We start from the raw sequence: 27,453 nt of genomic DNA, 5'->3' as shown, positions 1-27,453 counted from the left end.
GTTCTTTGCTCTGCTCATTGCTTATCTGCATTGTCTGCCCAAGCATGAGCTGCTAGACCAGCTCAGTGAGATTTTAAATTCAAGCTCATATCTTATTCTAGACCAGGAATTGGCAAACTATGGCCCATGCACCAAATCCTGCCTGCTGCCTATTTTTGTATGGCCTGTGAACTAAGAATTTTTTTTTTTTACATTTTTAGATTCAAAAACCTTTCTTAGTCCATGGGCAGTGCAGAAACAGATGGTGGTCAAGGTTTGGTCCTCAGACTATAGTTTGCTGACCGGCAGCTTAGCTGACAAGCATTCTTAATCAGCTTGATTTTTTCTGTATTGTTAGATTTAATTCTTTGAAGTAGTTCACTATTTTTAGGCCATTTTGACTTTGCATTGAATTTCCTTCTTGATATTGGCAAGCATATTTGATGAACATACCTATCCTTGTTTTATGTCTTGCTTGATATTAATATCTGAAAATTGAGGAAATTTATTCTTGTTGTTATCAAAAACTTTTATATGATTATACAAAATATGTAGGGTAGACATCTTGTTGAGAACATTTTTATTTTTTTGTTTTGCTCTTCTAGAACAAAATTCATTTTTATATTCTGTAAACATAGTGGAATATTATGTTAGCTGCATTTTAAAAGACATTTATGTAACTGGAAAGATGTATTCTTCTGTATCATATTATTCTCAAGTGCCTATCTCCTCCTTTCTCATATTTTCACCAAGGATATCATTGATCTAAGTGTAGATGATTCTTGTAAATAGTTTGTAGAGTTGAGAAAGTATTGATATGGGTTACTAATTATTACTGTCTGACTATATTTCATTTTAATTCTATATTTGATTCATTATTTTCCCCATTATATATATATATATATACATATATATATATATATATATATACATACATATATATATATATATATATATATGTATATATGTATTTAGAATCAGTTACTGCCCTCAAAACTGTGTCACCTTCAACTCAGATCTCTCTCATATGTACATGGTTTGATATAGTTACTCTTCTAAACTTTCCTTTCTATAAGAGTACCATTTCTGTTTTTGCGTGCAGCACAGAGGCGTCAAACACTCAATGGGCCATGTTGCGGTCTGCATCACTCCAGAGGGTGTCTCTGACCAGATTAAAATGTAATTAGGAAATATTTAACAAAATAAGTAAAAATATAATATTAACATGGGATTTTCTAAGTCAATTTTAAGACAGCAGGGATCTATATATATATGGTTTAATGACTCACTTTTTGAGTTTCACACCATTGATGTAGCATCTTGAGAGTATGAATTTAGAATTCAAATATAGTGATATTAAAATCCCAAAATTATTGAAGAAGTTTGCTGTAGAAGTGTTGACTGATTTTTTCCATTTTTTCAACTTTAATTTTTATCTTTAAATGCTTTGAGAATGGTCTCAGTTGGTTGTCATGCAGAATATCATGCAAATGCATTTTTGTTACTGTCTTATGATGTAATACTGTTCATAATCTTAGAGTACTGTCTCTCTAAGATTTTGCAGGTGAGTTCATATTCTATATTGAAGTTTCAAATACTTGAAAGCAAGAATTAAGAATTTGGCATTTTCAAGGTTCTTTTGTCTTCATTATGCTGATGATTGCTTTATACTTCTTGAATGAGCTGAGGAAATGATGATTGCTTATATCAATGTCTTTTCTTCAGTTATCACTCAAGTTGTTAAAAACTTGTTCAAAATATATCAGGTTGGAGTTATTTTAGGTGTATGATACATTTTCTCTTCATTCTTATTAGTTCTTCTAGTTTGCTGTTGATATTGAACTTAGCTTTAATATGTTAATGGAATAAATTTATGCAGCTATCTGATTTGGAAATGGGCCCCATCTCAGCAATCTATTATTTTTTCTGTGTTAAGAGACAGTTTCCTTTTTGTGTGTAATATTATTCATTGCTCACCATTTCTAGGCCTTTTGAAACTCTTTTTACCCCCCTTTTTTTTTTGGCGAGGCAGTGGGGTTAAATGACTTGCTCAGGGTCACACAAGCCAGTAAGTGTTATGTGTCTGAGGCCAGATTTGAACTCAGGTCCTCCTGAATCCAGGGCCGATGCTCTGTCCATTGTGCCACCTAACTGCCCCTGAAACTCTTTTTAGGATTTATCATGATCATCAGGAGACTTTGGTATAGACTATATGCCTCTTGTATTTCTTAATCCTGAGTAATATTTTCCAGCACTTTGGCATCTTCCATTATGTTTATGTTTGTATTGATGGCAAAAGCATTAAAATATATTCTGATATATATTTTGATATATATTCTGATATAAGCTAACCCCTACAATTTTAATATGGAAGTAGAGGAAATCTGGGTATAATCTAATGCATATGTGGGAGAGCAGATTTCAAAGGGCTCAGTGAAAGAATGTGTAGGATCCCATGGCCCATGGCCCAGATTCTGGCAGAGGAAGTCAGCTCAGGATGGTAGTAATCCCTCAAGAATGACATTCTGTAACTGTAAAGAATAGAAATTCTTGTGAGCAGGAAAAAAATGGGAGTTGTCACAAGCAACTAACTATGTGGTGCCGGAAGCAACTTACAACCTAACCTGCTCAGCTGAATTTAAAGGAAATGGATACAATCCCAGGTAACAGAAGGTGGCTACAAAAATATAGTGCCGTCTTATGAGAATAAGGTTAGAAATGCAAAGAACGCTAAGGATGGGGAAAAAACCTTTTAAAATCTATGTTCAGGAAAAGACAAAGTGTGTGATTGTTACCTAGAGTGGGAAGGATGATAAATGGTGAGGTATAGAAGGCAAAGCTATGCTATTCCTATTTTGCTTCTATTTTCTCTGACAATGAGAATGATTTTTGACTTTGGAGAAAGAGATGGCAAATAGGCAATTTATATTTGTATTAACTAAGAAGATAGTCAAGGAACAGAGTACTTAACTGCTTTTGGTCAATTCAAGTCCCCTGGCCCAAATGAACCACATCCTAAGATACTGATAGATCTGGCAGTTGTAAGCTGAACCCCAGCTAGTAATCTTTCAGAGATGGTAGAGTATGGGAGGAATCAGAGAAGGATAGAGGTCCTGATTTTCAAAAAAAGGGAAATTAATGGACAATATGGACTATGAGCTTGACTTTGATTAATGGACAAGTTCCAGGATTAATGCGATAGTTACAGAACATCTAAAAAGAAAGTAGTAGTAGAGAGCCAACACAGCTTCTTCTAGAATAAGTTATTCTAGATTAATATTATGTCTTTTTCTTTTGTTTTGGAAATTGTTACTGAACTTCTGTTAGGTCATGGAAAGATTGTAGATACAATTTAAGTCATTTGTTACTATTATTGTGGACGTGATGGAGAGATATAGGTGAGATGATAATACAACTAGCTGGATTTAAAATTCGTTGAATGACCAGATCCAAAGAATACTCATTAGTGGTTTGATATCAGCTTGTAAGCACCTCTTCAGTGGAGTAGCTTATGATGTATTCATGTCTCTGTTCCATTTAACATTGTTTAGTAGTTATGACTCATGGGCATTGCTTTTTAACAGATTTGCAGAGATCACAAAGATGGGCAGTATAGTTAACTCCAAAGATAGCAATATCAGAATCCAAGGAAGATTTTGACAGGTGAGAACACTGGGATGAGTCAAGTGAGATGAATTTTAATAAGTACAAAGTCTTAGATTTGGGTTAAAAATATCAACTTTACACTTGCAGGATTAGGGAGGCATGGCTAAATAGCAATTTGTATGAAAAAGAATTTGGCACTTAGTGGACTACAATCTCATAACTTAGTAGCTAACATGTGTATGACAGCCAGCAAAGCTAACGTGTTCTTAGAACACGTGAAGAGAGGCATAGTGTCCACTCGATGAGAGTTTTTAGTCCCACTGTACCCTTCCCTTCTCAGACCACATTTGGAGTATCGTGTTCAGTCTGGGCAAAGCCAATCTACACACTAACAAACTTTACATTGCTCTGAGTTGGGTAATCAGAATTTGAAGAACTTCAAGTTCATACCTTATGAATATAGACAGAGGAATGAAGTATGAAGGACAGAGTATGAAGAAGGGAAATACTGGCAGGGCTGTGATATTCTTCAGGTATTTAAAGGATTGTCTCATAGAAGGTAGGTTAGATTTGTTTTGGTTGGCCTCAGAAGTCAGATCTCAGACCAATAGGTAGAAGTAGTAAAATCACAAATTTAGGTTTGATGTTCATCATTGGTCCTCTGGAATTGTGGTTAGTTACTACATTGATCAGCATGCTTAAGTCTTTCAAAATTGTCTTTTACAATGCTCATGTTCATGTATAGATTGTTTTCCTGGTTCTCTTTACTTCACTGTACATATTTTTTCCCAAGTCTTCCCTGGTCCATCTTTTCTGTCATTTTTTCGAGCATAATATTATTCTGTAACATTCATATACCACAATTGTTTAGCCATTCCCCAGTTGTTGCACACCAGCTGAGGTTCCAGTTCTTTGCCACCACAAAATGAGCCAATACAAATTTTTGTCCATATGTGTATCCTTTTTCTCTTTATCTGATCTCTTTAGGGTATTAGGCCTACTATATCCTCAAACTAAAGGGCATGTACAGTTTAGTAACTTTTTGGGGCATAGTTCCAAATTGCTTTTCACTGGATCAGTTCAGTGCTCCAACAGTGTATTAATGTGTCTGCTTTCCCACAGCCCCTCCACCATTTGTCATTTTACTTGTTGTTTTCTTTCCCAACCTAATGGATATGAGGTAGAACCTCTGAGTTTGCATTTCTCTGATTATTAGCAAATAGAAGCATTTAAAAATATGGCTATTGATAGCTTGGGTATCTTCCTTAGTAAATAGCCTTTTGATATCATTTGACAATTTATCTGAGGGGGAATGGCTCTTGTTCTTGTAAATTTGAGTCAGTTCCTTATATATTTTAGAAATGAGACCCTTATTAGAGAAACTTCCTGTGAAGCTTTTTCCACTTATCTATTTCCCTTCTAATTTTGACTATTTTGGTTTTATTTGTGCAAAACCTTTTAAATTTTATTCAATCAAAATTGTCCATTTTATTTTGTTAGCTTCTCTGTTCCTTCTTTGATCATGAGTAATTCTGCTACTCAAACTTCCAAAGGTAATTCTTTACTTTTTGAATTGGTTATGAAATGACCTTTCTCTAAACACATATATCCATTTGGAACTTATCCTGGTATATAATGTAAAATATTAGTCTATACCTAATTTCATTCATTACTTTCATATTAAGTAGCCACTCTGAATATTGCCCTCCTTGTTCTACTTTTTTTAACTCCAGATCCGTTTGTATAAGTCTTCCCTTGTTTTTCCAAATTCTTCATATGCATTATTCTATATGGTATAGTAATAATTTAAACATTTATGTAATACAGATTTTTTTATTATTAAAGAAAAAAACAAAAGTCGTGACGAATCTCTTGGTACATAAGGGACATATTTTTTTTCTGTCATTCACCTCCTAAGGGCATCATGATACCAACAAGCATTTATTAAGCTCCTAGTATCTTCCCAGCATTGTTTTAGGGACTAGGGCTACAAACACAAAAATGAAAGAATTTGTTGCCTCAAGGAGCTTACATTTTGTCAGCTAGGAAAGCATGTACATATAAAAATAAATTAAATATCTATAAAGAAAATATAGAACAATTGGAGGCATGGACTAGTAGCTGAAAGGATTAGGTAAAGCCACCTTTAAGAGGTAGCTCTTGAGGTGTTTTAAAGGAAGCTAGGGATTCACAGAAGTAGAGTTGAAGAAGTGGTGCATCATAGGCGTACGTAAAGATGGCATTTCATGTGTGAGCACCAAGAAGTAGGGTAATTTGACTGGAATGGATTGTGTGTGTAGCTTGGGAAAATAGGCTGGGACTTTATTTTTGTCTTTCTTTGTAGGCCTAGTGCTTAACATTGTGCCCAAATATAGGAATTGCTTAATAAATGTGTGCTGATTGATTTTATTGGAGTCAGTTTGTGATGGTCTTTAACTTGCAACCAGAGAAGTCTGTATTTTATTCAAGTAGCAATAGGGCAAGTAACATGGTCAGACTTCTGCTTAAGCAATAGCAATCTATATCATTACCTGACTATAAAAGAATTCACTTCTTTCATTTATTAACAAGATTTTAAGGATGTTCTCTGAGTATATTAAAATATAGGTTGATTTAATTTATAGGCTCTTAATGACCTTTTTATAGAATTTCTGTATCTTCTCATCCTTTGTAACATTTATTGGTACGTAAATTGCAAGTATCTTCTCAGTGGTTTTTTTTGCAAGTGTTTATCATGTCATTTGCAATAAGATAAATATAATGTATTTAGGGAGTGGCTTTTTATTAATATAGCAATATATATTTTTCTTTGTCCTATTATAACACTGTTATATTATGATCCATGAAACTGGGGATCTGCTGAGGAACTTCTGTTACATGTGTCTGGAATCACTCAAATCTAGATTATACACACAGGCACACACACATATGTACACATATGCATATGTAAGTAAACAATTATTATTAGCATGTATGTCATACATTTTGTGGATGATCTTCATAAAATTTTAAATTTGAAAGTGGATTTTCTCTTTCAAACAGTACGCTTTTCACCCTCCTTTCACCATGAGTTTGCTAAAATATGTAAACTATGATATCATCATTAGGACAGTAAATCTTTTGGACTCAACATCGTATAAGGAATCCGAAGTTGATTATAAATTTTGTTTTGCTTATCTGTGTCATTTTACTCTTTTAATTAGTATGCATGGAGAGTACTTATATGTGACTTCTACAATTCTGTTATTTTTACTTTGAAAATGGTCAAGTGAGACAATTCCTCAGTTTTGCAGAAGCTTCTAAGATAATGTGGTATGTCCATCAAATATAATTTGGAGGCCTAACCAGCACCACCAAATCTGTTTTATTTATAATCCCAGGCACAGTACAAACATATAATAACATAAGGGGAGGTACCATTTCTTTAAAATCTTTCATTTTGGTGTATAGAATTCTTTTTATTAAAAAAAAAAGAAAGGTAACCTTAAATGCCTGATGGCATGAAAACGTGATATATAGTACACCTGTCAGTTCTGTTAAGGTTGTATAATAGCCATTGACAAAAGTATATTTGAAAAACCTGCTTTGACACTTTCCTTTTTCAGATTAGAAAGAGAGTGTTTCTCTAAAAACAAGAAACTAAATGAAGAGATCGAGGAACAGAAGAAAGTAATTATGGACCTCTCAAAGAGACTTCAGAGTAATGAAAAAAGTTTAGGTGAATTACAGGAAGAACTAGCAGTGGTAAGGATAAAAATATACCCTATGGTACTTACTTTATTGGGTCAAAAGTTGATGTGTTGTGGGGTTTTTTTATGCCACAAGCTAAGAGTTTTATGAAAATAACTTTACTGACATATTGAGATAAAATTTCAAAATGGTTATCTTGGATATGCTAGCTTAAGTCATAGTAACTAATAAATATTGTAAGGGTCACTAATTTGAGTTTTTTTTTGTGTTTGGGAGGGGAGGGACAAGTATGATATAGTGACATGTGTCTTAAGGCATGGAATTCTTTTAAAAAAATAAATGCAATGCAAGCTTTCTTTCCTTTAAATGCATAAATCTTAACTCCTCCAAGTTCCTAAAAGCATATATGGGGTAGTGGAAAGAGAACTGGCAAAAACTGAGAAGAAATGCTTTCTCTACTACACTTATATTGCATGACTTTCTTCAAGACATTTTACCTACCTAATCTTAATTGGTAAAAACCGAGAGTGTAGACTAGATGATCTCTGAACATTCTTTCTACTTAACATTGAATGATCTGTGACCTTGAAGTTCTCCTGTAACTCTTTAGTTTGGTTGCTCATGCGTATCTGCTTCTCCCATCCAGTTTGCTTACTTTTCCCACAGAAAAAGAGTATAACTGATAGTAGGTGATAGAGCATAGATTTAGCACTAGCAGGAATGTTCTAGATTACTTAGTCTAACCCCTCATTTAACAGATGGTGGAACTGAGGCCTAGAGAGGCCGAGTAACTAGTCCCGGATCATACATGTTAGAAGTGGTAAAACTGGGATTTGAACTTGTATCCTTTGACTCCCAAATTTAATATTCTTTCCCCTGCCTCGTGTTTATCCTTGTTTCACTTTACTGTTAGTATTATTCACCTTCACGATCATTACTTCATTGTCAGTAACTCTTTCATCACCAAAGATTTTAGTATGTTTTAAAGAAGTTTACAGTATTTTGTCTTTATAGCTTCCTAGGTGGAAAGGTAAGGTCTCTATAGCAACTCATGCCTGAGTGAAATTTTTTTAGTTCTACTTGAATTGCCCCCAATGTCTGGTTAACTTTTGCTTGCGTCCTGGCCACAATTGGGTATATCTGGTGTACTTTGAGTTTGAGGGAATTTTTGACAGTTTGTATGAATTTGAAATTTTATCAGAGAGCTTTAGACACAACGGCGGGTTGTACTAGACTTTCCTGCCGTTGACTGACCAACCGACTTGCTGAATTTGAGATGTCTGTTGGAAATACAGTTTGAAATGTCCAATAGGCAGCTGTTAATGCAGTACTGTAGCTCAGGGGAGAGATTAGGGATTGATTAGCTCATTGGCATAAAGATAATAATTAAATCCATGAGAATTTATGAGGTCATCAACAGTGAAAGTGGAGAAATGAAGGGAGGCAGAAGGAGCAAAGGAAAGAGAGGGGAGTAGAAAGGTTGGTGGAAAGGGATAGGTGAAGAGACAGACAGAGACAGAGTAGGGCCTAGGACAGAATCTTTGGGAACACTCACAGGTAGGTGCTATATATAGATGATGAGCTAGCAAAGGAAAGAAGAGGAGTAGTCAGTGAGGAGGAGAATCAGGAGAGAGTAATGTCATGAAAATCTAGAGAAAAAAGAATATCCAGGAGGAGAGGATGGTCAGCAGTATGGAATAGAGCTGATGAATTGAGAAGGATGAAGAATGAGAAAGATAGTTGAGATCTGATTTGACAAATAAGATCATTAGTAACTTTGTAGTGAATTCAGCTTAGTTGAATGATGAGTTTAGAAACCAAATTGCAAAGAGTTAAGGAGTGAAAAGAAAGGGAAGTGGAAATAGGAATTGTAAATAGGCTTTTTAAAAAAAATTAATTTATTTTTAGTTTTCAACATTCACTTCCACAAGATTTTGAGTTCTACATTTTCTCCCCATCTTGTCCTTCCTCCCACCCCAAGATGGCATGCATTCTGAATACCCCTAATCTGCTATCTCTGTCTCCCCCCCGCCTTCTTTTATCCCCTTCCCCTTCAGTTTTCCTGTAGGGCAGGACAGATTTCTATACCCCATTTCCTGTATATCTCATTTCCCAGTTGCATGTGAAAACAATTTTTTAAAAACTTTTATTTTTAAAATTTTGGATTCCGAATTTTCTCACTTCTTCCCTCCCCACCCACCTACCCTTATTGAGAAGGCAAGCAACTCCATACAGGTTATATATGTAGTCATGTAAAACACTTCCATAGTAGTCATGTTGTAAAAAACTAAGTATATTTCCCTCTATCCTATCTTCCCCCCCATTTATTCTATTCTCTCTCTTGACCCTGTCCCTCCTTAGAAGTATTTGCTTCTGATTGCCCCCTCCCCCAGTCTGCCCTCCCCTCTGTCATCCTCCTGCTGTCTTGTCCCCTTCCCCCCTGTTATCTGTAGGGTAAGATAGATTTCCATACCCAATCGAGTGTGAATGTTATTTTCTCCTGAAGCCAAATCTGATGAGAATAAGATTCACTCATTCCCTCTCACCTTCCCGCATTTCCCCTCCACCATGAAAGCCTTTTCTTGTCTGTTTTATGTGAGATAATTTACCCCATTCTACCTCTCCCTTTCTTCTCCGAGTATCATCATCTCTCACCCCTTAATTTTATTCTCTAGATATCACCCCTTCATCTTCAACTCACCCTGTGTCCTCTGTTTATCTATCTATCTAACTAACTATCTATCTGTCTATCTATCTATCTATCTATCTGTCTGTCTGTCTGTCTGTCTGTCTGTCTATCTATCTATCTATCTATCTATCTATCTATCTATCTGTCTATCTATCTATCTCTGTGTGTCTGTCTATCTATCTATCTATCTACACGTAAATACATACATATAATTTTTTCCCCTCCAACTACTCTGGTACTGATAAAGGACTCATGAGTTACAAATATCATCTTTCCATGCAGAATGTAAACAGTTCAGCCTTAATAAGTCTCTTTTAATTTCTCTTTCCTGTTTACCTCTTCATGTTTCTCTTGAGTCTTGTATCTGAAAGTGAAATTTTCTATTCAGCTCTGGTTTTTTCATCAAGAATGCTTGAAAGTCCCCTATCTCACTGAATGACCATTTTTTCCCCTGAAGGGTTATGCTCAGTTTTGCTGGGTAGGTGATTCTTGGTTGTAATCCTATTTCCTTTGCTCTGCAGAATATTATATTGCAAGCCCTCTGGTTTTTTAATGTAGAAGCTGCTAAATCTTGTGTTACCCTGATTGTGTTTCCACAATACTTGAATTGTTTCTTTTTGGCATCTTGTAATATTTTCTCCTTGACCTGGGAACTCTAGAATTTGGCTACAATGTTCCTAGGAATTTTCCTTTGGGGATCTCTTTCTGGAAGTGATCTGTGGATTCTTTCAATATCTATTTTGCCCTCTGGTTCTAAGATATCAGGGCAGTTTTCCTTGATAATTTCTTGAAAGATGATGTCTAGGCTCTTTTTTTGATCAATATCTTTCAGATAGTCCAATAATTTTTAAATTCTCTCTCCTGGATCTATTTTCCAGGTCAGTTGTTTTTCTAATGAGATATTTCACATTGTTTTCTAATTTTTCATTCTTTTGAATTTGTTTTACAGTGTCTTGATTTCTCATAAAGTCACTAGCTTCCAATTGCTCTATTCTAATTTTTAAGGAAGTATTTTCTTCAGTAATCTTTCGGGCCAATTTTGCTTTTTAAGGCACTCTTTTCCTCATTGGCTTTTTGGACCTCTTTTGCCATCTGGGTTAGGCTATTTTTTAAGGTGTTATTTTCTTCAGCATTTTTTTTTGGGTCTCCTTTAGCAAGCTGTTGACTTGTTTTTCATGCTTTTCTTGCATCATTCTCAGTTTTTCCTTTACTTCTCTTACTTGCTTTTCAAAATCCTTTTTGAGCTCTTCCATGGCCTGTGAGCAATTCATATTTTTCTTGGAGGCTTTGAATGTAGGAGCTTTGACTGTGTTGTCTTCTTCTGGTTGTATGTTTTGATCTTCTTTGTTACCAAAGAAATATTCTGTGGTCTGACTCTTTTTGTGCTGCTTGCTCATGATCCCAGACAGTTACTTGAGTTATAAACTCTTTGTTAAGGTAGGAGTCTGCTTCCAATGTACTGTCCCAAGCTTTGGGGTTTTGTGTAGCTGTTTTCAGAGATACTTCTAGGGACCTGAAATTTTTCAGTTTTTCCAAGGTGCTATCAAGGGTACTCCCTTCCTGGCCTGTGCTCTGGTCTGTGGGTGACCACAAGCACTCTTTTCTGTCTTGGAACTGTGAGGAGGATTTTCTCTTCACAGCTACTACAGGCTTCACCATGCCAGTGCTCTTCTTAGCCCCAGGACTGCCACCCAGAACTGTGACCCAGATCCAAGCACGTGGGAAAGCAAGAGATTTCTGCCTTAGCACTGGTAAAGAGATCCCTGCAATCCCCCTCTGATCAGCCACTCAATTCCCCCTCAGTCTGTAGGCTGGAAGCTCAGGAGGGAGCTGCTGCCCTGGGACCAAGCTTAGGGAACAGGGCTGGTACCCTGCGCTTCTCTCTCACCGCAGACACAGACTTTTCCTACTGACCTTCTAAGTTGTCTTTGGCGTTCATGAGTTGAGAAGTCTGGAAACCACCACAGCTGCCCATAATTCAGTCCTCTGAGGCCTGCTCCAGGTTTGCTGAGGTCTGCGCACCCATGCCGAACTGCTCTCCCATCTCTGCCTTGCATGATATACCTTTCTGATCAACCATCCAGGTTGTCTTGGGCTGGAAATTTGTTTCACTCTGTCTTTTTGTGGGTTCTGCTGCTTTAGAATTTGTTTAGAATCATTTTTTACGAGTATTTAGAGGAATTTGAGGGGGAGAGCTCCAGCAAGTCACTGCTTTTACTTTGCCATCTTGGCTCCTTTAAATACTTTTTGTAGGAGTTTGGCTGAAAAGGGAGAAAAGATAGAGGACAGTAGCTTTGAGAGCATGCTAGTAAAGGTTGTTTAGGGATAAGAGAAACTCAGGCATGTTTGAAGGCATGAGGGAAAGAAACAGCAGATAAGGAGAGGTTGAAAATTTGAGTGGAAGAGATGATTGAAGTTGTAGTATTTTGGAGAAGATGGTAATGCATAGTGTCCCGGGTATCTGTAGAAGAAGGGTTGGCTTTGGCAAGGAGAAGGGCCACCTTTTATCAAAGACTGAGAGAAAGGAGAATGCAGAGAATTATATGAAAAAAGTTTTGAGATGAGAGAAGGGGAGAAGAGAGAATCTGTGCCACAGTTCTTTGGAGTGAAAGGAATAGTAGTTCCATATAGGTTCTTGGACTCCTCCTTTAGCTTAAATGTCTGTCTCCAGATTTTCAGTGGACTTTCTGACCTTTTCCTCTGTGTCAGTGGATAGAGTTCTGGACCTGGAGTCAGGAATACTTGACTTTTAAGTTGACCTCAGACACTTACTAAGTGAACCTGATGAAGTAATTGCATCTCTTATTTGTCCCAATTTCCTCAACTATAAAATGTGAATGATAATAATACCTACCTCCCAGAGTTGTTGTGTGTGTCAAATGAAAGAATATTTGTGAAGCACTTAGCGTAGTGCCTGGCACATAGTAGGCACTTAATGATTATTTCCCCCCCCCCGCCCATGGGAAGTAAATATAAAAATGCAGTGTAAAATTTGAATAATTCAAACTGGGTCTTTTGAGTCTTTAACAGGTACTTTAATGAGCATGAACAACTCAGAACTTAATGCATTTAAATGTATGGTTATTATATTCTATTAGCTGTATGGATTTTAAAAATGTTATTTATAGAACTGATGGTATTCGATATTTTCAAATAGTATAGAAGAAATAGTATTGTATTATGTGACCAAAGATCAGGGCTTTAATATTGCTAAGTTAGAGTTTTGTACTGTCATGTACAATATTTAATTTCACTTGTTGAATTTGTCATTAAAAACTTTAAACTATTAATTTGAAATGTATGAATTTAATAATGATTTAATAAACCTCAATATAAAATTGAATTTTTAGTTGAACCTACTTGGCAGATCATATGTATTAGAAACCACTAGAGAGTCAGCTGATCCAGTTGAGTCTTTTCAGAAATTGCTGAAGATTTTTCTGTTAGCTTCTTTTGAAGCAGGGGAGCTATCTTTTTCAAATTAGTATTATTAGCACTTGCTTTGTGCTTTCTTGGATGAAATATTCTTTTTCAACTCATCATTTCTGGAGATTTGTTTTTCTGCTACTCAGTAATACACGGTTACAGCTCCAGGAGAACCTATATATTGAAAAGGGAATTCTAGTCCCCAGGAGAGTGTGTTGAGAACGAGTATTTTGCTCTAAAGAGTTTATTATTGAAAATGGTTGAGTCTATCCATTTTTTTTACTTGGTAGGCATTGCACATATTTAACAGATTGGTACATTTGATGGCTTTAAAAGTTAGGTTTCTTGGTATTATTTTAGCTTTAGGTAATCTAAGTATCACGTTCAGAAGGAAGTGTTTTTGGACTTTGAAAATTAATGGACAAAGGAATGTTTTAGGGATAGCTTTTTACCTAACATATTCAGTTGGTTATTGTTTCAATATGACAGAAAGGATTAAATCCAAATTCTTCCTAGAAATCTAAGGGTCTTTTTTTGGGGGGAGGGGAAGTGGCAAATTTTGTGTATATATGGGGAAAAGGAGCCTTTTTATATCTATATTGTTTTTTCTAACATTATAGGTTAAGGCAAGATTAAAAACAGGGATCCAGACAGGATCAATGAGAAGAACAGGTTGAGACTTGGTCAATAAGCAGAGATCAGGCCTTAATAAACTCACATTTATGTAGTGCTTTAAGGTTAACAAAGTGGTTTCCTCAAAATAACTGTGTTAGGTGGATAAGCAGTCAAGTATTATCTCCCTTTTTATACATAAAGAAACAAATGCAGGGAGAATTATTTTCTTATTGTCATATAACTAATAAGTGTTAGAGCAAAGATTCAAAATTAGATCTTCAGAATCTGTGTCTCTAGTACAATTTTCAGTACACTATGATGCTTCTGAAAGCATGAGATAAGTATGAAGCTAGAACTAAAAATTTGAGAGAGAGTTTCCACAGTATCTTGTTGCTTGGGTAGGAGCTTGAAGTAGATGATTTCTTGTTATCTGACCCATCTGGTTCTTTCTAACTTAATTCTAGCACCAGAGTGTTCCTTCTAGGCCTTAAATAGTCCTGACCCTTTAGAGATGGTCCCAATTTCCACAGGTTTTAGACACTGGGGTCTTTCATCTCAAAATTTTTCATGTCTTTTTCAGATGGTAGCTTTACACTGTCTGGTCAGATTATAGATCCAGCTATGGAATCTGAGTCTTTGGTGGACTGAATGGAAACTTATTTCTCTAGGTTTCACAGTAATAATTTTCATCTTCTTAGGTTGAAACTAGCCGTCTTTTCTCAGACCTACCAGAGCAGAGAGAAAGGCCTGTGAGCTAGGCTGATAATGACCATTAATTTTACAGGCTAGAAAATTATAAATTCTCCAGGAAGTAGCGTTTTAAAAGTCTAAGAAGCACGACTATTTCACATATATGGTTTCACTTGTCCCAGCTTAATTAATATGGAAACTCCCTGTTTGAAAATTTTAAAATTATCTGAAATTATTATAGTATAGTTGTAGCTGGTATCAGGAGACTTGGGTTTGAATCATTGCTCAGCTGATAGCTACTTGGGTGAACTTACATTCTAGGATCCTCAACACCCTAAGGGGTCTAGTACCAATCTGCAGCTTGGGATTATAGATTGTGGATACACCTTTTGGCTATTGTATGCTAATTGAGTGTTGTCCAAGACCATGTAAAGCCTACCAGACTTCTATTCTTCTGGTAAGTGCTAACTAGTTATACACTAGGTAGGTCTAACATGTCTTAGTATTTACAAATACATTATCAAATGATGTGAGAGTGAGGTCAGTGATGCTTGTATAGTATGTGTGTGTAGTCATACATACACATGCGTAAGCATATACATGCACACGCATGACCCTTGATGGCCATAAGTGAGTTTAGTGAACACAGTAGTGGCACATGGATTGTTAGATTGTTATGTTTTGTTCTTCCTTAAAGTTCAGTTAGGTATATACCCTGAATGGGAAATGTTAGTTTGGATCTAGGAATCTAATTGAGACAAAGCTGGAATTCATACCTTTGCATTACTGTGCTCTGCCTCTGAATTACTAGGCTTCCTTGCCTGTGAGCTTTTTATTTTTTTAATATTCTGGCAGATTTTTTTCTTTTTGGTTAGGCAATGGGTTTAAGTGACTTGCCCATGGTCACATAGCTAGTAAGTGTTATGTGTCTGAGGCCGGATTTGAACTCAGGTCCTTCTGAATCCAGGACCTGTGCTCTATGCACTGCGCCACCTAGCTGCCCCTCCACTGGGCCACCTAGCTGCCCCTCTGGCAGATTTTTTTCAGAATTATTTAGTGGTCATCTATAGTATTGAAATGCCCAATGCCTCCACTGAGACTCTTGGTTTAAATGCCACTGTTTGTGGCTAAAATATCTCCTGAAGTCCTACTCCAATGACTCCTTATGTCATAGAGTTGCTTTATCTGTCTCTTTAAAAGATATTTCAGTGGAGCCTAAGTCTTGAAGCATAGACCTGGCAGTGAACTGCTTGTCTGTAGTCTGAAAATCAGCATTGCTGTTTGTAGAGGTGCCTGATGAGAGGGTTGGCTAACAGGTGGTATCTTTTTGACTTTAGAAAGTCTGAAATGATCCACAAAGTTGAACAAGGTGTTATCTACAGTGATGAAATCACAGATCCTTGACATATTAAAATATTATGGATAAAACATCTTAGGAAACAATTCAAATCAACAAAAATGTATTAAACACTGCATTATGTGTCAGTAATTCAAAAGCAAAATTGATATTCTGTCGATGAATTCTGACTCAACATTTGAAGAGCTGCCTAGTTTTAAGACATTTTATTGGAATCTTATTATGGCTGAAGAAAGGATTCAGGAGATTAAGTTTAACCTAGGAAACAATATATATTGATATTTCCCGACACTACTTATGCTATTCTTCATTTAGTCTCCCCAGTACAAAGTAATAGTGGAGTGAATAAATTTGATTATATATGTATATATATAATATGTGGTGAATAAAAACCACACACACACATACACACATATCTATTGCAGATTTGGTGCATAAGCTGGTATTTCACAGAATTTCAGAGTTGGAGATTTGGTAGGGCTCCTCCCCCTACCCCCATCCTCCTGGTCTCCCTCTACTCCTTTCCACCCCCAGCCCCATCTCCAGTTGTGGAACCAGGATCACATCAGCTTTGCTATTGTTCTTATATAGGATTTGTCAGTCTTCTCCCCATTCTCCCCAGTGGCCCCATTTATCTTCCTTGTAATTTTCTTAACTGGGGTGCTCCTGTATAACCACCATGTCACTATGTGTGTTGACTCCACCATTAAAATACAAATACTTTGTGAACAGGCACCATATTTGATTTTGTATTTATATCCTAAACTTAGTACAATACTTTGCACCTAGTAGGTGATCAATAAATTCATATTCATTTATTCATTCATTCATTCTTTCATTCAACCCTTATCTGAACAAGAAATCTCCCTACTTATTTGCTCCTTATATTTGACTATATGAGAGGCTTTGTTTGGTGATTATTTATTATGTAAAACAGTGCCACCAAGTTTGATCATTTAAAAAATGATTTTTCAAAAGCACGCATAGCAACTATAGACACTCTGCACGTATTTGTAAATTATCTTAACTCTTTGTGATGTAAGGGTAGAAATCGGTTAACCAGTCAACAAGAATTTATTAAGCACTTGTTATGTGCCAAGGGATTCAAAGAAAGGTATAACTAGGCCCTGATCTCTAGAAGGTCATATTCTAGTGAAGACATCATGTAAACACTATGTACATACAAACTATATGTAGTGTAAAAGGAATGCTTATGAAAGAGAAAATGTACTTTGTAAGATGGAGCCTAGCTTTGAAAACACTGAATAAGGTGCTGGCAGCTACAGATGCAATCAAAATATTACTCTCAAATCATATTGACACAAAATATATTTGTAAAATATTAAAACTCAGTGGGGTAGCTAGATGGTACAGAGGATAGAGTATTGGGCCTGGAGTAAGGTAGATTCATCTTCCTGAATTCAAATGTGGCCTCTGACCCTGGGCAAGTCACTTAGCCCTGTTTGCCTCAGTTTCCTCATCTGTAAAATGAGTTGGATAAGGAAATTCTAGTATTTTTGTTAAGAAATACCCCAAATAGGGTCACAAAGAGTCAGATATAACTGAAGAACGACCGAACAACAGCAACAACAAAACTCAATAGATCGTCAATAGTTACATAAACATTTTATTAAAAGTGTGCTTCCACATTTGGAGAATATGTTTTTCTTCACTTTGTACTATGTTGTCAAATCAACAGTCTAACTTCGAAAGTGAACAGAAGGTAGCTGTTGCTTTTGATTCTTGACTTTGTTTTTCTTGTGAGACTTCTCTCCAGTTTCTTTCTCCAGTAAGGAGATTTAATAAACACTTGCCTTGTGCTCTCCTTATTCCACTACTTAACTTTTCCTTTGTGACTTTGGGTGGACTTTATGTCATAGATTTTTCTAGTTGTAAAATTGAAAAAAAGTTCATCATTGTATAATGTTTATTACATAAGAAAACATTATATAACATTTAAATCTTTAGCTGAAAGATGAAGAATGATGTTGCTGTATACAAAATATTTTAACAATGATGCCCTGTATTGATATTTTGTAAAATATGTTTGTAAAAAGTTTCCTGTATAAGTTACATATTGGTTTAACAGGCTTTTGTGATTGAAGAAGCAGCATGTCATAGTTGTTAGAGAGCTTGTCTTAAAGTCAGAAAGACTAGAGTATATTTTCCATCTCAGGTATAGTGGCTCTGCGACACTAGTTAAGTCATCTGACCCTTCAGTGTAACAGTCAACTCTCTAAGCGTAAGGCGAAGAGATGGTGTCCTGCATTGGTATAGGGAGTTGCCTTACATGGGAGTTCCTTATATTAATGAAATCTCTATCACTTCTGATTAAATTCATACTATATAAATGCCTGAGTGAAGTGAGTTATTATTCCAGTTGTATGAGTGTGAAAATGAGAATGCCAGTAAGGTTGGGTAATTTTTTAAAGATATATAGCAAATGAACAGCAGAGCTAGAACAAATCAATGCCTCCCAAAGCTCTGTCTTTTCTTTAACCTTCTGAATTCTATATGTGTATTTTTATCATCATCTGCAGCAACAACAAATTTATTGTATTCCTATTTGTCCATGATGCTGTAGTAGGGGCCATAAAAAGCAAACTGTGCAGACAAGTCAAGGCCTGTTCCCTAGCAGGATACCACTGGCTTTATACACAGCTATAGTAAGAGCTACAGTTAAGTGTAAACTCTAAATGATAGAAAGAGAAAACAATTGGAAAATTTATTAGGTGTCATTTTAAAGATACTTAAAAGAAACTATTTTGCCACTGATGGTTGTTAATAGAAAACCTGATTATTTGAATTTCAGAAGTACATTTGAATTTCTATATCCTAGTAGTTGTTGCTGCTCGGAAGCCCTTGGCTTCAACAGTAGTATATATCAGATATGAGTCAAGTTTAAGTATGCATGTTTTAAGGAGGCAGGAAATAAATAAAGAAATGAATGAATGAATAAGTAAGTAAGCAAATAAATAAATATATGTTTGGAGACGAAGAAGAATAGCTTTGGAGGCTGCACATCAAATGGATAGTAGAGTAGACAACTTCTGTCCTGGTGATAATGGCAGACAGACTGTTGGGGGGTTGTTGGAGGTGAGCTTTTTCTGAGAGCAGTGAAGATATTCTAGGCAAGAAAAAGCAGTTGATGAAATCCTTGCTTCTACATGATTTATAATGGAATACAATGTCAAAAGGGTAGATAGATATAAAATGTATTAAAATATAGATGTGAGAATTATCTTTCCAGATGATCACATATGCATAAAACTGCTTGTGATTAATGGCAGTTATTTTATTAGAAAACAGTATTTATTTTATCTACCTTTACATTAATAAAATAAATAAAATCACTTATCTAAGACAAAATGACAAACTTAAGAAATAAAATTAGAAAGCATTAAATGGAGCCTCCAAATCCTGACAATTAAAAAAAGTTTGGAATCTACCCGTTTCATGGCATAATGGTCATCAGATGAATTCTGAGTATTACGGAAAATTGTAGTATGCTATGTTAAAGCTATTTAAAAAGTAGATTTGACGCTTTATTTGGGAGCTTATTTACAGCATACTGTAGACACATTTAGTATATAACCTTTATAGTATAATGAATTATTATTTGTAAATTTTTTTTCTTTCTTTCTTCCTTTCCAATACTGAAACAGGCTAAGAGGCACCAGGCCTGTCTAACAGAGATGAATGAAAAGAATGTGAAAGAGTTGGAGTTGCTCTTAGACAGCTTTGCTGGGTCTGGCCAGCGGACATCAGGTTAGTTGAAGGTATAAGATGACAGATGCATCTGTCAATGTTCCAAAGTCACTACATTGTGGGAATTCTGCAGATGCCTTTTGCAGTCCCTCTTCTCAACATGCTTTGATTTGATGACATGATAAGAGCAGTTCTCACAGCAGTCAGTTGGCCTAGCTGGCTGAGAAAGGGTGACGGAATGTGGACCTGCTGTTGTCAGCCCAGAACTTGATTTACAAGTGCTGGGGTGTATATGATTGGACAGAAAAGGGCTCACTTGCTGTGCTCTGAATCCAACTGAGAAAAAAGTCCTTACAGTATACCTGCAAGGGGAACAGATGTTTTGATTGAACCGAGCCAAATTCTGAGGCAACCTTCAACAACTTAAAGGTCACATATTCAAAAAGGTTATGTAGGACACAGGATTTAACACTGTACATGTTCTATACTGTTGCTTTCTAGCCAATTGTCATATCTATTTTCTGTATTTGTATTCATCTGTTATCCAGGTAAGTGTACTTGGGTGAACTTTTAGTTAGTTGTTTTAGTCTATTTTAATAGCTATAGGAATATAAAAATCTTATCAAATAGAGATATTGCAAGAAAATGCAAAAATCAATATAATTATCTTATCAAGTGAGTAGCAGATTTATAATAACACTATATTTTCTACTTTTTCATATCTTTTTGCCTTAAGAAAGAATTAGAAATTGTATAATAAATTAATATTATAATTTTAAATGATCCATCTTAATTATTTTCTCCTGTTACTCTGGCAACCGAACATTATTTCATTTGTCTTATAATTCAGTTGCATTTCTTGACAAATCAAGTGAAACTAAAAAAAAATTTTTTTGTTATGCTTGAAAAAATTGCTGAAGGGATTCATTACTCTCTAAAGAATGAATGCAGTATTAAAGCAGCAGATAAGTTCCTTTAAGCAGTCTGGGATTTAAAACTTTGTTGTCTCCATGTTTAAAATCTAGAATGGTTACAGTTTAAGAGCACATGGTTTATTTGGCCTTTATTTGGCTCTGCAAATTCCTTAGATGATGGCCCTATAGTATGTTTAATGTTGTTTCATCTTGCCTAGTTTCTTTACTTTTACGTTTTAAATTGTGATTTAATTGAATTAATAGATAAATTTTTCTTATATTCAGATTTCCAAGAGATACTAATGATTCTATAGGTTGATATTGTGTAAAAAATAAAGAACAATTCAAATGATGTAATAAATACAGATGGCTAGCTTCAATGGAAATTTTTACAGTGCTACAGTTTCTTTTATAGAAATTGTAGAATGTTTCTACAATTATAGCAATTGTTTTCTGATTGTGTCATTTTAATATAGTGATAACATAGCTTTTGAAAGTATTGTAGTAGTATTTTAGAATGTCTTTTGGCTCATCAGTAATGTATAATAGATATTTTAGATGTGTCTTTATAGTTGACTTTGAAATGCCAAGAATCATGTGGCATATATTTTTTGACTCTTAAGATTAATTGATTAAAAAGCAAGTTATGAATTGTCATTAATAAACTTGAAGTATGAGGGCTCTACTCTCCTTTCCAGTTTCCTCTTTTTAATGCTATTCTTTTTAAAGTCCTTATTTTTCATTATAATTTATTATAAAAAGTTCTCCATTTGGTCAGGAAAGAGTTTTAGCATTTAAAAAAATATTTGTTCCAAAAGTTACTTGTAATGTAAACAGGGTTGGTGATTCAACCAGCTTATTGATAGTCATTATTTCAAGTAATCTTCATTGCTTGATCTTTTAAGACTTCATTTAAAATAGTTTACTGTTAATATTTAGTTTTCCTAAATTCTGTTTTCATATAAAGTACTTTGAAGGTATATATTTCCTCATATTAAAAATATGACAAAGAGAGGTGTACTGAAATACAAAACAATGTATTGGACTTTCAACATTAAAATTAAATTTTCCCTCCCAGCTTGTACAGTTGGTGGTACTCCTGTGCTGTCTCAGAATTCATGTATTCTTTTTCTTACCCAGAAAGGGACTGATGGAATATAGGGACTACAAGAGCGCTCGAGACTACCAAAACCATGACCCTCAATTCTCTGTCTCCTCATGTGGAGAAATTAGGATTTGTAATGTGGCAAAGGAGACTTCCTGGAGCCAGGTTTAGAAGAGCCTGGCTGTAAATTTTCTCAGAGAGTTAAGTCCATTTTATAAGAGTGTTTGCCCCTAGAGTAAGTCAGAGGTGGTTATCCAGGCCCCTGCAGGGTGCTTTCTGGGAGGAACCCTGGTAAGCCAGATGTCCAGGAAGGGCTGCTTTTCTCTTTGGTCATCTAGTTCACTTTTTCACTCTATTACTCGTAGTTCAGCTATTGTTTCTGTGAGAATGTGAAATTTCTCATCTCCAGACTTTTACATTGCCCATTGGACATTCTCATGGTAAGTATTTTAAACTTACCATGTCCAATGACACAGCTCTTCCCCAATAGCCACCAGTTACTGCTGATTCCCATGGCATCAAAATCATTCCCAGTCATTTGGCTGGAAATCTAGAAGCCATCACTGATTTGATCTTGCATTTCCAATCCAGTCAGTCACCAGGGCTTGTGGATTCTGTCCATTTTTGCATTCTTTGATCTGTCTCTTTCTTTCAGTCCCCATTGCCATCACTGTAGTTTACATTTTTATTTCACCTGTAGAGTAGCAGAATAATAGCTGATATTTACATAGCATATTGAGGTTTCTAAAACTCAGTGTGCTACATAAATATCGAGTATTATTATTCTACTTTGCATAGGCTATCCTGCGGTCAAATTGGCCTACTTGTTACTTTGTGGAAAATGTTCTCAGTTTCCCCTCTTTGTTTCCTTTGTTCAGAGTCCATACTCCTCTCACTGTCCTTCTCATCCCCACTTTGGGGACCAAAATGACATCACTATATTGGGATTATGTACAGTGTATCTAACTGTGGCTGATTAGACCAATATGAAGTTGAAAGTCTCTACCCGGGTCATGGCACAAAGAGTGAGCATTTGGAATGGAGATGTCTATAAATTTGTGCATCTCACATGCATTTAACTACTACAGTTGTGCTTTGCTCACAGAGCACAGTGCCTTCTTTGATATGGGTATGACATGTTGGGTGGTCCTGTGCCAGCGTCTCCCATTTCTCACAATCGATTCCAGAGTTCTTCAGAGGGACCTTGAGATTGTCCTTGTATTGCTTTTTCTGACCTCCAAGTGAGCAATTGCCTTGTGTGAGTTTTTTAGTCTTTTAGTTTTAGTTTTTGATCATCATACGATATTGCTGTTGCTATGTACAATGTTCTCCTGGTTCTGCTCATTTCACAAGAAGAGCTGCTATAAATATTTTGTATATAGAGGTCCTTTTTAAAAAAAATCTCTTTGGAATACGTACATAGTAGTGGTATTACTTGGTCAAAGTTTATGCATGATTTTATAACCCTTTGGGTATAGTTCCAAACTGTTCTACAGAATGTTTGAATCAGTATACAATTTCTCTTTTTTTTCTTCTTTTTTTTTTTTTTAGGCAATTGGGGTTAAGTGACTTGCCCAGGGTCACACAGCTCGTACGTGTCAAGTGTTAGGTCTGAGGCCGGATTTGAACTCAGGTACTCCTGACTTCAGGGCCGGTACTCTATCCACTGCACCACCTAGCTGCCCCATCAGTATACAATTTCACCAACAGGGCATTAGTGTCTCAATTTTACCACATCCACTCCAATACAAAATAGTCTTTTAGGTAAACATATGTTTGGCATTTGAACAGTATGGTGAGCCCATTAGAATTGTGCTTTCTGCAGTAGGGTTTGAATGCTAGACAGTTCAGCTTGAGAAAGGACTTCAATGTCCAGTACCTTATCTTGTCAGGTGATCTTTAGAATCATAGTAAGATAATTCAACTGGAAGCAGTTAAATTTTCTGGCATGGTCCTGGTAAACTGTCCAGGTTTCACAGGCACAGCACAGTGGCTCTGTAGACTCTCAGTTTGATATCTTTTCTTTTCCACACTTTCTTTTGGAGCCTCTTAAACACTGAGCTAGCTCTGACAATGCATTCATCAGCTTCATCATCTGTGTGGACATCCCTGGAAAGTATACTGGTGAAGTTAGTGAACTTACCCTCAGCAGTCAAAATTTCTTTATTTGCTGTAACTGATGGTTCAGGCTAGTAAAGAGCCTCTGTTTTCTTGGCGTTAATTGTTAGGCCAAAATTAGCACAAGTGGCAGAGAATCAATCCATACTTTGTTGCATTCAGCCTCAGAGGCTGCTTTGAGTGCACAATCATCTGTGAACAAGAAGTCATGCACCAACTCCTTCCACTTCAGTCTTGGCTTATAGCCTTTTCAAGTTAAATAATTTGCCATCTGTACAGTAACTGATGCTGTTTTCATCCTCATTGAAGGCATCTGAAAACATTGCTGAAAACGTCATGCTGAAAAGCATAGGAGTAAGCACACCACCCTCCTTCACTCTATCCATTATCCAGAACCTGTGCAAGCATGCCATCGTGGAACTGGCATCTTATACTTTTGAAATTCTCTGGGCCATGATCTTCCACAAGCCCTCATGACTGACAGCATCGAGGACCTTGGTCAGATCAGTGAACAATGTTTTGCTCCTTGCATTTGTCCTAGAGTTGTTGTGCAGCAAACACCATGTTGACTGTTCCTCAGCCCTTTCTGAAGCCACACTGGATGTCAGGTAGAGGACCATCTTCCAGGGGATGATCAGTCTGTTAAGGAAGACTCTGACAAGACTCTTGTTGGCAGTGACTAAGAGAAAGATACTCCCATGATTGTCATGGAACAACTTATTTCCCTTTCCCTTATATAGATGGACAGTGGAGGCATCCTTGAACTCCTGTGGGATAACTTCCTCTTGCCACATAACCTGGAAGACTTCAGTCATTTTTGTATGAACAATGGAGCCCCTGCCTTGTCAATTTCTGCTCGTATGGTATAAGCTCTAGGTGATTTGCCACATGAAAGGGGCCTGATGGTATCCAAAAACCTCTTCTTTAGTTGCTAGAGAGGGATTGACTTCAACATCAGTCAATCGCTTCATTTGTTGATGACAGTCTGTTGAGAATATTATGGAAATATTCAGCCCATCTCTCCATGATTATGTCCTTATCATTATTCAGTGTGGCTCCATTAGCAATGAGTAGTTGAGATGAACCATAGGTCTTTGGCCCAAAAATAGCCTTCAGGGTATCATAAAAGCTCTTTGGATTGTTACTATGAGCATAAAACTGAATTGCATCTGCCTTCTTACTGAGCAAGAATCCTGCATCTCTCTAAACTTCATTTGCACTTTACTTTTGTTGGAGTCAAATGCTGCCCTCTTAGAGATGGACAAACCATCCTTCTGGTAAACCCTGTGGAGTTCTTGTTTTTCATGTAGTAACTTTTGAATTTCACCATCTTTTTCATCAAACCAGTTCAGGTGTTTGTGAATATTCTGGCCCAGATAAGTAAATGTGGTGCTGTACATCAAATTTCTGAAAGCTGCCCGCTCCTTTTCTGCCCCACCCTTGCTAGCCTTGTGTTGGCTCAGCTTTCCTTCCAAATTATCAACAAACTGTTGCCCCTTAGAGAAGGATTCTAATCTGTTGACATGAAGTCTTCTGGAAGTTGTCTTGCTTGAGGCTGCTGCTTTTGCTGAATGTGAATATTTAGCTTGGAGAGGATAAGTCTATGATCAGTCGAGAACTCTATACTGTACATTGCCTTCATCACTGACATCCTGTATGACTCTTCTTACAATGACATGTTCTATTAAATGCCAATGTTTGCTGCTAGGGTGCATCCATGAAGCTTTATTGTGTTCAGGTAAACACAAAACAGTGTTGGTGATGAGAAGGTCATGAGATGCACGTGTCTTCAGTAATGAGTGACTGTTGCTATTGTTGTTTCCGACTCCATTCCTTTTGAGGGCATCTTGCCATGTCTGATAGTCTGAGCCTACTCTGGTGTTAAAATCACTCAGAATTACAAGCTTGTTCTCTTTTGGCACAATGATGATGAAGGTCTCCAGGTCTTCATAACATTTTTCTTTGACCTTATCAGAGTTGGTGGAATATATACACTGGTGATGGTGACATGATGCTTTTGTGCAAGTGCCAATCACATTGCCATGATCCTGTCATTCACTCCTTTTGGGAGGCATACAAGCTTGTTGACTAGATTAGATTTGATTCCAAAACCTATGCCACCTTCATGGCACTGTTCATTATGGTGACCACTCCAGAAAAACATATATCTCTGAATTTGGTAAGCTGGCCTTCATTTGCCAGCCATGTTTCACTCAGGGCTGCTGTTTGGATGTGATACCTGCTGAATTCTCTCACAAGAAGAGTTGTTCATCTTTCAAGTCTACTGGATTTCATGTTGTCCATAAGTGGGCACACATTCCATGTTCCAATGGTTCATGGAATCATCTTTGCAAAAGTTTTTGTACATTTTTTTTTTGTCTTTCAGTTACAGGGTAGGATCCTTGCCTGCCCCAGTAAGCAGGCTAGGGTTAGGTTATGTGAAGCAGACAATTTATTTAGGGCCCCCTTTTTATCACCTTCCTCATGCCAGGAAGTGAGCATTGTTGTTCTTAAAAAGGCATCTCGGATACCCAGGGGGCTGCCTAATTCTGCTGCTGCTTCAGACCAGTGAGAAGATGACCCTATGGCCTGGGCCGCCTGTATGCAGGGTTGTGACTAGAGCTCTCAGTGTATCCACAGCTGCTGCTTCATCACTTGTCTGTCACCAAAGGACCTTTGAGGTAGGTACAAATGGTAAAATGGTATGGGTGATGTCTTTTGACTTACATATAAATTGGATTTAAGTGAGGCAGAATTATGTGAAGTTGTTGGCTTCACTCTCTCTTCCAGAGTCATTGAAGTCCAGTAGCAAGACAAAAGTAAAGATGACTGGCGATGTCTCAGGATGCAGTGGATGACTTTTGGCATTTTCGATGTCTGATCGAGTTCTAAGCACTCCATAGTGTCTACTTCCCTCATGGCCCATTTGAACATATTGTTTACATCTGCCTTTTCTGCTGAATGAAATCTTCATATGCTTGGGGTAGACACCCCTCTCATTCACCAGTGGGTTTGAGGACTGTTGTTACCCTCAATCTGGTTTAGCCTGTTCAGTTTACTGGGGTGTAGTTGCTGTACACGCTACAGCTTCTTGGAACCATAGGTGAGAGTTGGGTGGCAGGTGGACCCCAAAGGTGGAGGAGCAGTCCTGAAAAGGGCTTGGCAAACCCTCACACCAGAGGTACTAGTCCTCCCTTAACACCCTATGTACCCCAGAATTTGGTAAATCAGAGTCAAAAAGGAAGAGGTAACGGAGTTCTCCAGACTCAGATCTCCAACCAGGCCTTCCTTTTTCAAGGAAATGTCAAAAAAATCCATAACTATATCCCACCCAATCTTCCATCTATACTTAAAAATTAAGTTGTTAGTATTAACTTAATGTGGTGCTCTTTCTGTGCTATTTGAAGTTTAAATAAAGAAACCAGAAGAAAGCAGTGTTTCAATGGATTGAATTCCTTTTAATTGTAGAATTTTAGGTACTTTGCTGCTAATTGGGGGGGGTGGATTATTTTATACAGTGATCAGTAAATTATGACATATAAATAGTGTTAGTTGA

General features: G+C 36.6%; 1 protein-coding gene and 1 long non-coding RNA gene across 6 annotated transcripts in view; both read left to right on the top strand.

Annotated features, from left to right (window-relative positions):
* Positions 1–27,453, top strand: part of CCDC171 (coiled-coil domain containing 171) — a 501,148-nt gene that overhangs the window by 142,349 nt on the left and 331,346 nt on the right. For all 5 annotated transcript variants that reach the window (XM_020969724.2, XM_020969718.2, XM_020969719.2 and 2 more), the window contains 2 exons: positions 7,191–7,329; positions 19,718–19,820. In XM_020969724.2, coding sequence (XP_020825383.1) covers positions 7,191–7,329; positions 19,718–19,820 — 242 coding nt within the window. The remainder of the gene's footprint in view (positions 1–7,190; positions 7,330–19,717; positions 19,821–27,453) is intronic.
* LOC144456797 (uncharacterized) lies at positions 21,608–27,328 on the top strand. Its single transcript, XR_013485895.1, has 2 exons — positions 21,608–26,578; positions 26,688–27,328. It is a non-coding gene; the product is annotated as an uncharacterized LOC144456797 (long non-coding RNA).

This window comes from Phascolarctos cinereus, unplaced genomic scaffold (genome assembly GCF_003287225.1).
Source record: "Phascolarctos cinereus isolate Bilbo 61053 unplaced genomic scaffold, phaCin_HiC Scaffold_4;HRSCAF=312, whole genome shotgun sequence".
Lineage (NCBI taxonomy): Eukaryota > Metazoa > Chordata > Mammalia > Diprotodontia > Phascolarctidae > Phascolarctos > Phascolarctos cinereus.
This window is presented reverse-complemented; position numbering and strand designations above follow the sequence as displayed.